Source organism: Hippocampus guttulatus, chromosome 9 (assembly GCF_054856545.1).
Source record: "Hippocampus guttulatus isolate MCC_2025c chromosome 9, RoL_Hgut_1.0, whole genome shotgun sequence".
NCBI classification, from domain to species: Eukaryota; Metazoa; Chordata; class Actinopteri; order Syngnathiformes; family Syngnathidae; genus Hippocampus; species Hippocampus guttulatus.
In genome coordinates, this window is record NC_141269.1 from 11,445,723 (window position 1) to 11,459,501 (window position 13,779).

The following is a 13,779-nucleotide window of genomic DNA, read 5'->3' on the forward strand; positions in this document are numbered from 1 at the left end:
GGCTCTCATGCAAATGACTCGCATTCACCCAAGAGAACTCTCTCACCTGCACAAACAATAAGACCAAACCTCTCCTACCCAGAAGAACTCTCACGCACAGACTAAAATAACCTTGACGTAACGTAGTAAGTTGGTGATTTGGAATGCTGACATGGAACAATGGCAGTTTGATAAAGATCCTGTTTAACAGGTAAGAATGGAACAATATGAAAACATTTATCTCCTCGACATTTACACCTGGTCTGATTGCTACACTGCGATTGACTACTGCCCGTAGTCGGCTGGGAGAGGCTCCAGCACCCATGCGAATCCTCGTGAGAACAAAGTCGTTCAGATAACAGGTGGATGATTTCCATAATGTCACATATGCCTCAGTTACGGTACGGGAAAAAAATATTGTATGTTGCATGTTTTAATAATAATAATACATTTGATTTATAAGTGCCTTTCAAGACACCCAAGGACACTTTACAATAACAAAAAACACAAAACAATACGAGTTGAGCAGCGGCAGCCAAAGGCGCCAGCGTTCACTCAACCCGGAGGTCAGAAAGAAACCACAAGGGAGGGAGAGGGGGAGGAAAAAATACTACGCTCGAACTATCCTCATTTTGAGGATAATTTGTTTTGTTTGTTTTTTGGGGGGGGGGGGTCTATGAGTTTTTATGAACAGTATGATAGTTTTTTGGGAAGTAAGTAACATCAGTGACATCCATGTTTTTTTTGGTTTTTTTTGAGAGTGTGATAAAAGATTTGTCCGTCTCTGGAAGACAGTCTTTATTTATTTATTGGTCAACGTTTCTGTTTGAGACTGCTCTCCTTTCTCTTTTAAAGATCATGGTAACGCTTTATTGGCTTTTGTCCAAAAGTGTCAAAATATTGTACCTTCCTGGCTTTCAATCTTCTCAAAACCGAGGGGGCTGCTCATCAATTTTCCACACAAACAAGCAGTTGTTCACAATGAAAAAGTCATCCATTTTCCGAACCGCTTGATCCTCACTAGGGTCGCGGGGGGTGCTGGAACCTATCCCAGCCGTCTTCGGGCAGTAGGCGGGGACACCCTGAATCAGTTGCCAGCCAATCGCAGGGCACACAGAGACGAACAACCATCCACGCCCACACTCACACCTAGGGACAATTTAGAGTGTCCAATCAGCCTGCCATGCATGTTTTTGGAATGTGGGAGGAAACCGGAGCACCCGGAGAAAACCCACGCAGGCCCGGGGAGAACATGCAAACTCCACACAGGGAGGCCGCAGCTGGAATTGAACCCGGTACCTCTGCACTGTGAAGCCGACGTGCTAACCACTGGACTACCGGGCCGCCATGAAAAAGTCAAACTTGTTGAATCATACAAATACCTCAGTGCCATCTTTGACTCACAGTTAAAGTTTGACAAAATCTTTGACTCACAGTTAAAGTTTGACAAGAACACGGATGTGGTCGTGAAATGAGGTCAACAAAATTTATGGGGGCAGCTTAACTCTTTCTGTTTGTTAGATGATAAGATTGAATTTTGTCACTGTTTTATTGAAAGCCTTTTGATCTTTTATCTTCTGGTTCAAGGGACTGTCAATGACTATGTTTACATGCCGTCAGTATTTGGGTTAAGGTCAAAATTCCGGTTCCTGAAATATTCGGAATAACCTGTTCACACGCGCGATCAGACAATGGCTCCCGTATACATGCTAATTATGACCAATTGGAATATCCACATCCAAACCGCTACACATACTGACAATGTTAGGACGCAAATCGTTTCTCGCTTCTTACTTTCAAATGACATCATATTCATGTCTTTCACATTTAACTGGCCCTATGCAACCAGAATATTGCAAATGCTAGAAGTGTTTCACATTGAGTGTGTGAATGAGAGAGGGAAGGCATCGTGAGCTGCACCATGGGCTGGAAGCGCCATAAAACGGCAGGCAAATCAGCTCAGTTGCAACTGCAAATTGATCCCCCTTCGAGTTGACCTCTTCTTTTTTTTTTACAGCCCCTATGCAGGTCATACTCTCCCTCGTCGAACTCTTATCCTGATCGAGACACCCTGAACCGGGAGCCAGCCAATCACAGGGCACACAGAGACGAAAAACCACCCGCACTCACACCTAGGGACAATTTTGAGTGTTCAATCGGCCTGCCACGCATGTTTTTGGAATGTGGGAGGAAACCGGAGTGCCCGGAGAAAACCCACATAGGCACAAGGACAAACTCGACACAGGAAGCTGGAATCGAACCCGGTACCTCCGCACTGTGAGGCCGACACGCTAACCACTCGTCTATCTATCTATCTATATATACACAGGTATATATACAGTATATATAACTTTTTAAAGCTGATTTGCATGTGTAACATTTGGCCTACCCCCTATTTTTTCAGCCCCCGCTCTTGGATCAAACTGCCTTATTCAGGTGTCAAATGCGCATCAGAAGTACAGTATATTTTTATTCTTATGCATTTATTTTTGCTGGTAAATGATGATTTTACCATTTTAACGCAGATTTAAACCTGTACCATTGTGGTCCAAAACATGTCTCTCCCACTTTATTTGTTTTAGTCCATCTCTTATTATTATTGTGCTCTATATGGATGAAAAACTAAATATAGGGGAGTTCAAATGAATGATTTTTGTGATTATAAAGACAATAAAGCACGATAACTCGTTTACAATTTTTTCCCCACCGTTATTATTGTGACCTATAATTTATTCAACTAGATTGTGAATAGAATTAAATTTTTTGAAAGGGGAAGTAGTAAAACAAACAACGTTATCTCAATCATTTATTTCTACTTCCCTTCTTGAAACAATACATTTTTTCCCCGAAAGGGGAACTTAAATGAACTGTTATCTTCTTTTTTGACTTTTTACATCCACTGTGTATTGGCATATATTATCGTGGATGATAACAGACTGAGCATCGTCACTGTTTTATCTTTAGAGTCAAGGAGTGCAAAGTACGGACCTGAACTTTGATGAGTGTGAGAATTTATTTTAGGTAAAGAAAACATAAATTGTAATTTCAAAATGTGTCTTTTCTTTGATAATCGGACCAGAGTGATTCAAAAGCTCTTTTGAAGAGTGCGTCTCTGATTTTTCAACAGAAAATAAAGTCACAGAGCTTTAATTTTGTGATGAGGGTAAATCTGGCACGGCTGATCGATTGCTCACGAACCTCTGCTGGCTCACTTTGTCAGAACTGAATCCAAGCATGCCATGAAAAATATTTTTAGAAGTTTCGAAAATTGGGCTGATAATGAGATGGGTTGGTAATTAGAACACGACAAGTTGAAAAATAAGGATAACTCCTGCTATTTTTCTACCATGTGTTGTCATGATTTATTACAAATGACTTAAAAAAATGGCATAAACAGTTGCCACGTCAAATGCATCTTTATCTTTTGAATTCGTACTTTGTGGGGACATCCTGCTGATGATTTCTTTCTCAATTCAAGGAGTACAGAACACAAGATGTATGTTACGGTTCTTGAAAAAGTTGTAAATATACAGTATATCTATATCTGTTGGTTTAATTGGATCTGCATGAATAGGGCCACTCACAGCTGGCATGGGGACCTGCTACGCACATGCGAAATGGCTAAATCGCAAGCAGCACTGTGCCAGCGGTTCATTTATAGTGCTTGTTTGAATTGGAGTCGGGGTGAGTTGGAGCCCCTCTCATCTGATTTTGTTCTAAATGCAACTGATGACAATGTTGTCGATTGAACTTGTTAAATGGATACAATTAAAAAAAAATATATATATATATACACACACACACACACACAGTATTGTATATGCATTTTGGACATAGTAATTTGTAATTCCAAAAATGTTTTAATCTGATCCAATTTGGTACTTCCTGGAGTAGTCACTGTTGGCACAGGCTGGTGCTTTGTGAATGAAGACACTCATGTACATCAATGGCCAATTTCGAGGCTTCAGTGAACACAACATGTATGTTTTTGCGGGAGAAAATCGGAGTACCTGTAGAAAATCCACACAGGCATGGGGGAATGTACAAACGCTACCGCCGCAGGCCGAAGCCGAGAATTGAAGCCCAAACTGTGAGGTAGACGTGCAAGCCAGAACACTACTTGCTGCAGGCATTTCACAAACTGAAAAGAAGAAAATACCTACCTGAATAACTTCAAACTTTCACAGAATAACCTGATGTGCTAGTCATACAGGTTTTTTCCTTGAACAACTTTTAAGCTAATTAGGTAGGAGGAAACCTCAACAGAACAAATGAGAGGAAAAACAAAACAAAACAGGACAACGGTTTTGATTGACTGTTTACTGATTTTGAAACGAGTGGGCAATGGACATGCATGGTCAATCATTTGACTAATACTTAGCTCTCTTTAAAACCACAACTGTCAGATTCTATAACATAGAGGTTTTATATTCTGTATATATATTGCCTTCTGTATATGTACATAGGTGCACATAGAGTACGTACACACACACACACACACTGAGCTGTCAACATGTTTGAATTGTAATGGACTGGACTATTCCCGACAGTAGGCGCTTTTCACAAGGAGATGCATAGATTGAACACAATACGCCACTACACTGACACTTCAAAACACACTTACTGGATTTCTTTTTTTTTTGGTCCTTAAACAGAAACAGGAATTCGGAGGAATTTTATGGATGGGTAACTCACACTATGTGACATAAAAAAGACACTATCAATCAAATCTTACAAGAGTTTGAGGGGCTACAGCATGTTTTGATGGGGCCGGTATCATCTGCTGGCTTTGTGGACCCAAACAAGGACTTGTATTTGGTCGGAGAACATATCGTTGAAAAAAAAAACAATAATAATAATCAGTGACAAAACAGTGATTTGATGTTCCAAAGGCCTGGCCCGTCAGGAGAAGAATACTCTGTTGTGGTTTTTGTGATCGCAGGCTAGCCGCTTCCACGAGAGTGAAAACGAGCTGCGAGTGCAGTAAATAGGTATCGAGAGAAGGGGAATATGCCGCCTTTTCTTCCAAGTACAGGGGTGGGTCATCGGCTGTTGGTTGCGTTTGCATTGACGGTGATAGCGAATGATACGGCGCGCACCCTAGCGGACAAGCGGAGACTGCTTCAGGGAGATCAGGACGGAGCGCATGCGGGACACATCTTTGGCCTGCTTGCTGGACTTTGGGTTGAAGTCGCACAGGCGAGCCACCCGCTCCCATTCCGTGCCTGGGTTGTTCTCGTCCATGTCTGAAATCATGGCCTCCTCGGCCGCCCTGTACCCGACAGGGAGGGACGACAGAAACTTGTCAAAGGCGGTAGAGGTGATGTACAGATGAGCAACATAATATTAAAACGGCTCTGAGTTATTCCTCTGCTGAAAACCAGGGGAGCCCAAGTCCTCATGGGAATGTGGCTATTCATTTTCCGGAGAGATTAAATGCAGCTCTGCTTTTAACTTAAGAACCAGGATGAGGCAATTCAACAAGTGGGGAGTGGAGGTTTGGAGTTGGGCTCAGCAGGTCCGTTTACATGCAGTTCACTTTCTTTGCGTGTCAACAAAAGTATGTAACCAAACTAGTTTGTTGTTTGAAGTAAAAACAAACCTGACACATTGTTTTTATTGGAATAGACGTGAGGGGCATCGCAACAAAGAACATGACGCATTCCCATCGGGTATTTCCGTGCTGGAAAAAAAATATAAAGAAATCTGCCTCAATGTGTTCTGCAAGTACCGTATCATGACTATAAAAACGAAACCGTTGCTGTGACAGCCTTTGACAAAACATTGCAACATGACAATGCCAATGAACTTTGCGTCAGGAATGACGATATGCAGTTCTCGACACGCTACCTTTCATGTCAGGTCTGGTGAATTAGAATGATATAAATTTAAAAAGCTTCTTTTTTTTTGTCATATACTGACTTCTTGTAGCTTACTTTGAAACGACAACCGAGGTAGAGGATCTGTGCAGCACGTTTCATATCGTTGCTAATTGCCGCAGTAGCTTAACTTGAAATGGCATTGTCATAGCTAGGAGTCATTTGTTTTCATTGGTTTTCACGTGCATCTTTAAATCTAATTTCAGTCTGAGCCGAGAGCTTCATTTACTGTGCTGTCATGGAAACGCATTAAGCGTCAACTGGTTCAGCAGAGGCCACCCGAGAACAAAACACAAAGGGAAGACAGAACAACTTGAATGGACCCCAATCTACTCCCCTAAAATAACAGTGCAGTTACCTGTATTTGTCAAAGAAAGGTTTGCCTTCAAAACTGAAGGAACAACCACCAAGAAAACGAGGCAACTTGTACGTGTGGACCGCTATTGTAGTGTTTCAATCCATTCTGTGGCTGCATGCTACTGAGCTAGTTCTACAGACGGCACTCCCATCACTGAGAGCGATCAATGACTAAAACAAAACAACTTGTAGCCACAACACAAATGACACAAAGCAAAACTGGGAGACGAGGAGCAAATCAAACGTCACAACGAACACGAGGCACGTCACAAAAAGAGGCAATCCATACGACTGATCAACTAAGCTGGGTTTCGACTGCATACGGAGCTAAGACACAAAACTTTGTCAAATCCCACCACAAAAGCAAGATGAACTTAAATGGACATTTGGGTGTTTCGTTACTTAACTGGTCTAGGCGGTAGCAAGGATGGTTAATGTGTGTGCTTTAAAGGTGCAGAGGAAAAAAAAAGGAGGAAGAAATAGTTTCACAGGTCAGAATTGAGAAGAGACAAAGAGATGGGTGGGGGGGGGGGGGGGGGGGGGTCAGAATGAAAGACAACTTAAATTTGAGCTCTGCAGATGTTTTAAGCTGACATGCAAAAGGTGAGTTATGTATTTCTGTCTGTCCTAATTTATTTCTAGCCGTTCTAAAGTTACAGCATGATCAGTGGGCAGCCTTCACTTTGCATACCGGAAAGCTCATGCTTGTCATTTGTTTGCTCCACAAGGACACTGTGGTCTTCATGATCAAGGGGAGACGATTCTAAAGGCTGGTCAAAGCAAAACAATGAGCACAACTACTTTACGCTACTTAAAGCAAATTAGGTGGCTGCTTCATCTCAATTTGCTACTAGTTCCAATCGCAGACACGAAATTCTGTGCACTTACCCCATACACTGCATTGAGGTATGCATAATAATTCCAGTAGGATTACACAAACAAAAAAATTACAAACTATACTGCGATTAAAAAAATATATCTATCGTCAATTATACTGTACTTAAAATAATGACTGCCAATCATATGTTGCTCAGTGCTGGATTGGTTAAAAAAATAAGGACGCACACCCCAACGCAGGCTAAAGAGCACCGAAGCAATCAGATAGTAAAAGCAAAGGCTGCACAGGTCGAAAGACTGGCTGGCATGTCCTGTTTGAAGCAGTTGTGAATACGTGAAAGAACGCTCCTCATTTTCTCGGAACGTACAATTAACATATTTCCACACAGGGTGGCCTAGAAAAGCGGAGAAATATCACGAAGAAAAGGTAGACTGAAAAATGAACCTGCGTCGCTTGCGCTCCACTGTAAACGAATTATAAAATCATTTTGCAGTGAGGAGGAAGTCAACACTGATTAATCGGAGAGACTTGATGGGGTTTTTCCAATCGGTGCTGTTGCTTTGGTAAGCAACTAAGTTTGAACATTGATGAAGTTTGTATGGCCATGTGGAAACGATGGCGTCGACCATTGGAGGTGATTGCAATTAATTCATTTCACATATATTAGAGTGAAACTGTTAGTTCTGTAAATGTGGGATTTCCTCCTCGGATATCTCATATTTGAAAGTGCAATGACTTGATTTGGTTTGAATGGATGCACTCACTCCAAATTTGGGAGCGGGGGGGAAAAAAAAGGAATGCAAGGACGGTGCAACCCAAGCAAAGAGAAAGAAATTCAAGAATGCCGATAAATAATATGAATGTATTGTAACACAACTGCTTCAAAACATCCTATTTCATCCAATTCAATTCCTAAGTTTAAAAAAATGAGTGACACCAAGGCAGTTTTTTTAAATGAGTAACAACGTGCACACACAATTACACAATGAGAGAGAGGATTAAAAAAAAAAAAGACTTCACAGATGCGACAGGAAGTGTGAACGTGAGTTGCGACATGCAGTTGCATTCCTCTCATGTGTGACATGCCGATTGAATCGGTCGCATCGTACAATCTTAACACGAGCGATGCTCCTGGGCTATGATGGATGGGATACAGACTGATGGCAAACTACAATGTCCTATCTAATGAGAGGAGTATGATGCCATGTGGGTGAAAATGGAAAGAAAAAAAAAAGGCATAAAATGAGAACAGAGGATGTTAGTTGAAGCAACATACACATAACCAATGAGCTCAGAGAAGGGCTGCTTGTAGAAGTCTTCATCGAGCACCCTGGACAAACATCCACCCGCGTGACAAAGCAGCAAGAGGGTAGAAGAGAAAAGAGAGAGCAGGGGAAATAGAGAAGAGGGTGGAAACAAGAGTTATAGTACAACAGGACAATCAAAATCTGGCATGTTGGTTAGACCAGAATTCGGACACAAGACGCTCAATTTTATTGGTCAGAAATGTCATGTGGTTAATTAGGTTGTTTGGTCAAAATGTTCTCCTGCTGACCAATTTAGAAAAATCCCATCTTGATTCCCCCCTCCCCCTTTAACATTGTGATTCCATATGCAAATGATATTAAATTCCTCTTTCCATGTGATTTCTTTCAAACAAGCAAGCAATAAATTAATCGGGATTAACCATTATTTCCAATGAAAAACACGAAAAACACGCAATTTCTTTCCTCCCCAAAGTGATCCAGGATCGTCCCACGGTAAATAAAAAAATTCACATACTATAGACGTTCACCAGAACCTAGTGTTTGTATTAAAAAAACAACAACAAAAAACTTTAGTTCCAAAATGATATCCAATGTCTAATGTTACAAAATGCGGCCAACCAAGAAACTTCTCGAATAATTTATTTTTAACATTACAGCCGGACTGTTCACAGGACATTGATACACACACACACACACACACACACCATAACATTTTATATAGTACCCATTATAATTTCAAATTCATTACATTGCAATGGTGCCTTCAGATGAGAGCTTAATTTTTCTGCGACCAGACTTGTATCTTCAAACCAGAAATCATCTTTCCCCATTGATAGAAATAGAAAGGCAATTAATACTTTCTAAGGTTGTTGTTGTTGTTTTTTTACTCCCGCCCCCATAAATATTGATTGCACTCACGAGTATAGTCCTGTATAAAACCACAGTAATAACATTTGCTCTCCAAAAACCGACAAGCATGGAAAATGTGAGCACAGAACACAACTCTACCAAATGGCTTGCCCTTTTTCTGTGGCGTGAATTGGCATTTGGCAACGCAGCTTAATGGCACATTACTGCCACTAACTGACATCATCCTTCCACTGCTAGGACACGAAAGTGAATGGATGGTGGATGGATGTTGTCAAGTGCGCTGGCGCTACCTAGCGGTGGGGGGTCTCAAGTGCACTCATCTATCACCCAAGACAAAAAAAAAAGTCTTCTCTTCAAAAACACGTGAGTCAACACACAGTACATTCGAATCTTAAGGCAACGCTGCATTACCCTGACAAAATCAACGGCTTACAACTAAGGACCGCACATTAACTGTACGCCAACACTTCTTACACTTATGAAGGTGAAAAGTTCCCCCTACATATATCATACACATTACTGTACATAAAGTATACATCTGTGTGTATTAGGATATTAACAAGATGTTTTACATCTGCCTTTGGTTTTCTACATTAGTGTTTTGTAAATATGACTAAACATATTTACCATATTACATCATTGTTATATTATTATTTTGAAAACCTGATTGAGGTGCTCGAGGAAAAAAAAAACAAGGGCAAATTTGTAATCAGCAGACTACTGTTTATGGCCCGAGTCATACTTAAATTGATATTTTAACCCGTGGTTTTATTGTTGACATAGAAGTTATATTATTACCAATAAGTTCACTCGAGATGGAAGCAATCTTTGTACCTGTTATTAGCTTTGGTTTTCTCCAGTTGCTCATTTTGCCTGGCATGCCACTCCTCAAGTTCCACCTTGGCCTTGGTCTTCCATTCAGTCTCTTGCTTGCGAGAATTATCATCTGGCCAGGGAGGTAAGCGCAAAGAGATCAGATTTAGAAAGGCAATTTTACCAGACCCTTGAAAAATCTGCAACGTTTGGGAGGATTTCACTTGCTTCAGTCCGACTTTGACTCCTCGGGTCATATAACAGAGGATTCTGGAATACTAGAGTCAATCCACCTACCTGACCTATTCAGTGCCAACAATGTCCTAAATGGACTGGTTCTTGACAAAGCAATCTGTGCAGACCATCTTATCAATGCTGCCACTTTATTAGCAAATTACGAGACATCCCTTCCCTGAGGAGGAACCTAGTGATATGGGGAACTTCATGGACAAGGTACATGATGGGAAGATTGGAGCCATGAACAAGAGATCCAGTAGATGAAAACCTGTAATCCGGGTGCAATACCATTACATGGTAGGACTCAAAAGATTTGAAGCTGCCGAGCATGGTCAATATGGTACACAGCTCTTCTGTCAGCTCATGAAGCATCTGGAAACCTGGCCTGCTTACAGTGATCTACAGATACGTTTTTGAAGGTTGATGTATACTAACACTAGTCCCACTCAAAATTAATCAATGTTTTAATATTCATTTTTGTCTAAGCCATTGCCCGGTGTTTTGCTCTCTCTTTCGGGTCAAGTCCCTCTCACAGCCGCTTAGGCTGCTCCAATAGCCTGCAATGGATGCGAGGGCTTATTAATTAGGTCGTCAAAAAACTAGGAAATGGGCGTGAGCAGCAGAGTTCCTTGCTGCATCGTTGTGAGTCAATTAGATGACAGGGAGGACGCAACCCCAATTGGCACCAGACGGCCTGCTCTTTTGAACCACCTCCAAGATGGTTCTGAAAAGCGGCTACATTGTAATCGCTCGGCCCCCCAAAAAAATCTAACAGAAAAGCGAACACTCTGAGCCAAGCAAGGCTCCATATGGAACCGCGTTAGTGGAAAAGCAGCAAATGAGCACATTTAGCACACCTTAATCGGGTTACTGACAGAGCTGCATACATACCCTGCACGCAAATCAACCTTTGGCTAAACCTTTGTCTGCCCCAACTATTTGTTTTCCAATACAGTTCAACACAGATGAAAATCCGGTTTCAGTTGATACACCCTTTCGTGCACCCTGTAACCTGAAAGCATGACAAGCTGTCCACTGTAGTAACCACTATCCCTGAAAGGGTTAAATGCAATAATTAGGCAAAAATTGACAAGTTGGCATTGAGGATAAAGTGTCCCTTGTTGCTGTTTTTTTAAGTGTTCCACTGAATTCCACACACCTAGGCTGGAACTCACACCACGTGATGTAATTGAGCTGCTCTTCTTCTGTGCTTACCAAGCATCTCCAGTCTCTCTCTTTGTTCCTCCCTCCATTTGCGAAGACTTTCAGGTTCTGCCTGCAGGCGATCTGCGTTGGAAATTGCTGCATAGGCATCAGATGGGCCGTTGCTTTCCTAAGAAACATTACAGACATCGGAGTGATAACCGGTATCTCTTACAGTTCTGATCACTCATACTACCACCTCAGAGTGGCAGAGTTCATTCTTGCAGTTTTTGTCCCTTTGCATCAGTGCATTTTTCAAAATGTACGCTGTTGGCTTTCTCTAAAAACAATATCCATGCCATTTCTTGTTCTTCTCTTACAGGCCAAAGGAAGTCCTGACATTGCAAAAGGCAGCAATGTTGCAATGACAGCACAGGAAAGGGAAATCGGAAGGTTCTAGCAGCCAAATGATTTAAAACAAAGTTTCTGAAAGTACATACAGCAGTATAAGTTTTACCTTATGAGAGTGAAAGTAAATATTTCCCTCATAAACATAAACTTCCATATGGTGCCATCCTTCATGATTTACCTAGTTGGCGGGAAGATTTTCAAATTTACTTTTGGTATTTAACTCTGATTAACAATTAAAATTTGAGTAATTAAAAAAGTCTGACATTAAACCATGAAAGCTTTGCTGATCTGACGTTGCAAACTAAGAATCAAGAATAAAAAAAAAGCCGTATATGTGATAATCTGAAAATAATATAAAGACTAATTACCCCATGGAACTCTCCATTGACAGCACCATCTACAAAGACAGCAAGAAAGGCTGCGTTAGAATTCAAGCAGACAGTGTTCTTTAAAACCTAGATCACCTCTGCAGAAATATGATCAGTTCAGTACAAAGTTCAATGATGAAGGGAAAAAAACCCTGAAGACCTAGGCCAGGGCCACTACAATTAAATGTAAGGCTTTCACTAATATGACCGTAAGGGCTCAAGGTTCAACGACAACACATATAACATGAAACTTATGAATTCGTCAATATCGACATTTAGAACATTTAGCAAACTTTGACAGGCAATTTTAAGGATTACGTGGCATTTTTCCACGATAATTCATTTTGGAAAATCCAAAAAAAACATGCCTTTTTTCGTAAATATGTCTTTAGTATAGCCACTGGGACGTTAATGTCGAGGCGACATCGTCGTCCTCTTGTTGGCAAGCAAACCCTGAAGTCACACAGCTTCATTCATTCTTTCATTCATGACATTCAATATTGCACAATGCCATTAAAACGTCAGTCATGATTAATGTTTCTCTCTTTCGCAAGGTTAATGTATGTGATTGTATTCTTCTTTTTCTTCTTACGTTACAGTAGTGTGTTGTCAGGGGTCAGGTTAGCTTAGCACAGCTAGCTGTGACCGGGATAAACAAAATCGTAGACTAAAAATAAGTTCGGATCTATGCTAATGTCTGACTGCAAGAAAACAACTGATCAAATGTTATCAAGGATGTGAGAGCAAAGTATCCTCAACTGACTGCAGCGGTCACCGACCGTTAAAATCTCCCAGTGACGAAGGGACATCTCCACCGTCTAAGATGCTGAAGCCTTCGTCGTTTTCAATCCCCGCGATTTCGCTCTCCTGTTGGGCCAAAAACGCCGCAGCAGGGTCCTCCTCTGAGCCGACGCCGTTTCCAGCAGCGGGTGCATTGAGCATGTCAAAATCATCCATATTGTCTTTTTATCTGGCGGAAATCTTCGGCAAGTGTAGGTAGTGGTCAAAGAGCGGTTAGCTGAAAGAGAAAGACAAGAAAAAAAACCAGCGTATTAAAAAAAACGGAAACGGACTGGTAGCAAATGAAAAGCCATGAAAAATGATTGATTGGATCAAGAACCAATTGAAAAAGCCCTGTCTCAACCAGTCTCCAATCAAATACGAATGCCCACCCCGATACTGCGCTCGTGACCTGTACGTGCTGTCACAACTTCAATGAAAAAATAAAAACACATTCTTCACTACTTGTACGATCAAATCCAGGAAGTATATAATCATCATCTTCAATACTTGTACGATCAAATCCAGGAAGTATATAATCATCAGTTCCACTATTATTTAGCCAAATTATTATTTATGCTCAAACACACGCCTATTTCTATGAAATTTGTGATAGAAAATGTTTTATAAAACGTTTTATTCATTATAAAATTAATAATTCATGCATTACTTCCTACTTTAATTACAATTTAATTAAGCCTACTGCATACAAATGCCCCCGCAGATTGGCATGTCAAACTGGAACTCACATTCAATTTTGCAGATTTAGCCCATTCTTAATACTCGATGTGAAAAGCCATAAACAATTGAGCTCGAGCCCAAGAATAAAGTCACAG

At 41.0% G+C, this 13,779-nt stretch overlaps 1 protein-coding gene and 1 long non-coding RNA gene across 3 annotated transcripts; one reads left to right on the forward strand and one right to left on the reverse strand.

The window, feature by feature from the left end:
• Positions 1 to 4,284: 4,284 nt before the first annotated feature.
• Positions 4,285 to 13,220, reverse strand: clta (clathrin, light chain A). 2 transcript variants are annotated; one of them, XM_086120984.1, is made up of 7 exons: positions 12,943 to 13,120; positions 12,164 to 12,192; positions 11,457 to 11,574; positions 10,026 to 10,137; positions 8,330 to 8,383; positions 6,623 to 6,658; positions 4,285 to 5,251 (listed from the first exon to the last, which is right to left on the reverse strand). In XM_086120984.1, exons 1-7 carry the CDS (start codon positions 13,118 to 13,120, stop codon positions 5,080 to 5,082), a joined length of 699 nt encoding a protein of 232 aa, XP_085977110.1. In that variant the 3' UTR covers positions 4,285 to 5,079. The 2 variants fall into 2 exon arrangements, with proteins under 2 accessions (XP_085977110.1, XP_085977111.1); XM_086120985.1 differs by lacking the exons at positions 6,623 to 6,658; positions 8,330 to 8,383 and having other exon boundaries at positions 12,943 to 13,220.
• LOC147200324 (uncharacterized) lies at positions 6,755 to 12,694 on the forward strand. The gene is made up of 2 exons (XR_015101909.1): positions 6,755 to 6,818; positions 9,429 to 12,694. It is a non-coding gene; the product is annotated as an uncharacterized LOC147200324 (long non-coding RNA).
• Positions 13,221 to 13,779: the final 559 nt, after the last annotated feature.

What these genes read in the sequence shown, in the direction of transcription:
- clta (XM_086120984.1), bottom strand. Translation starts at nt 13,120, where the DNA reads ATGGATGATTTTGACATGCTCAATGCACCCGCTGCTGGAAACGGCGTC. An exon ending in TCAATGGAGAGTTCCATGGG is followed by an intron (nt 11,575 to 12,163) that starts GTAATTAGTCTT and finishes AATGTTTCTTAG; the next exon opens with GAAAGCAACGGCCCATCTGA. An exon ending in AGAGAGACTGGAGATGCTTG is followed by an intron (nt 10,138 to 11,456) that starts GTAAGCACAGAA and finishes CTCCCTGGCCAG; the next exon opens with ATGATAATTCTCGCAAGCAA.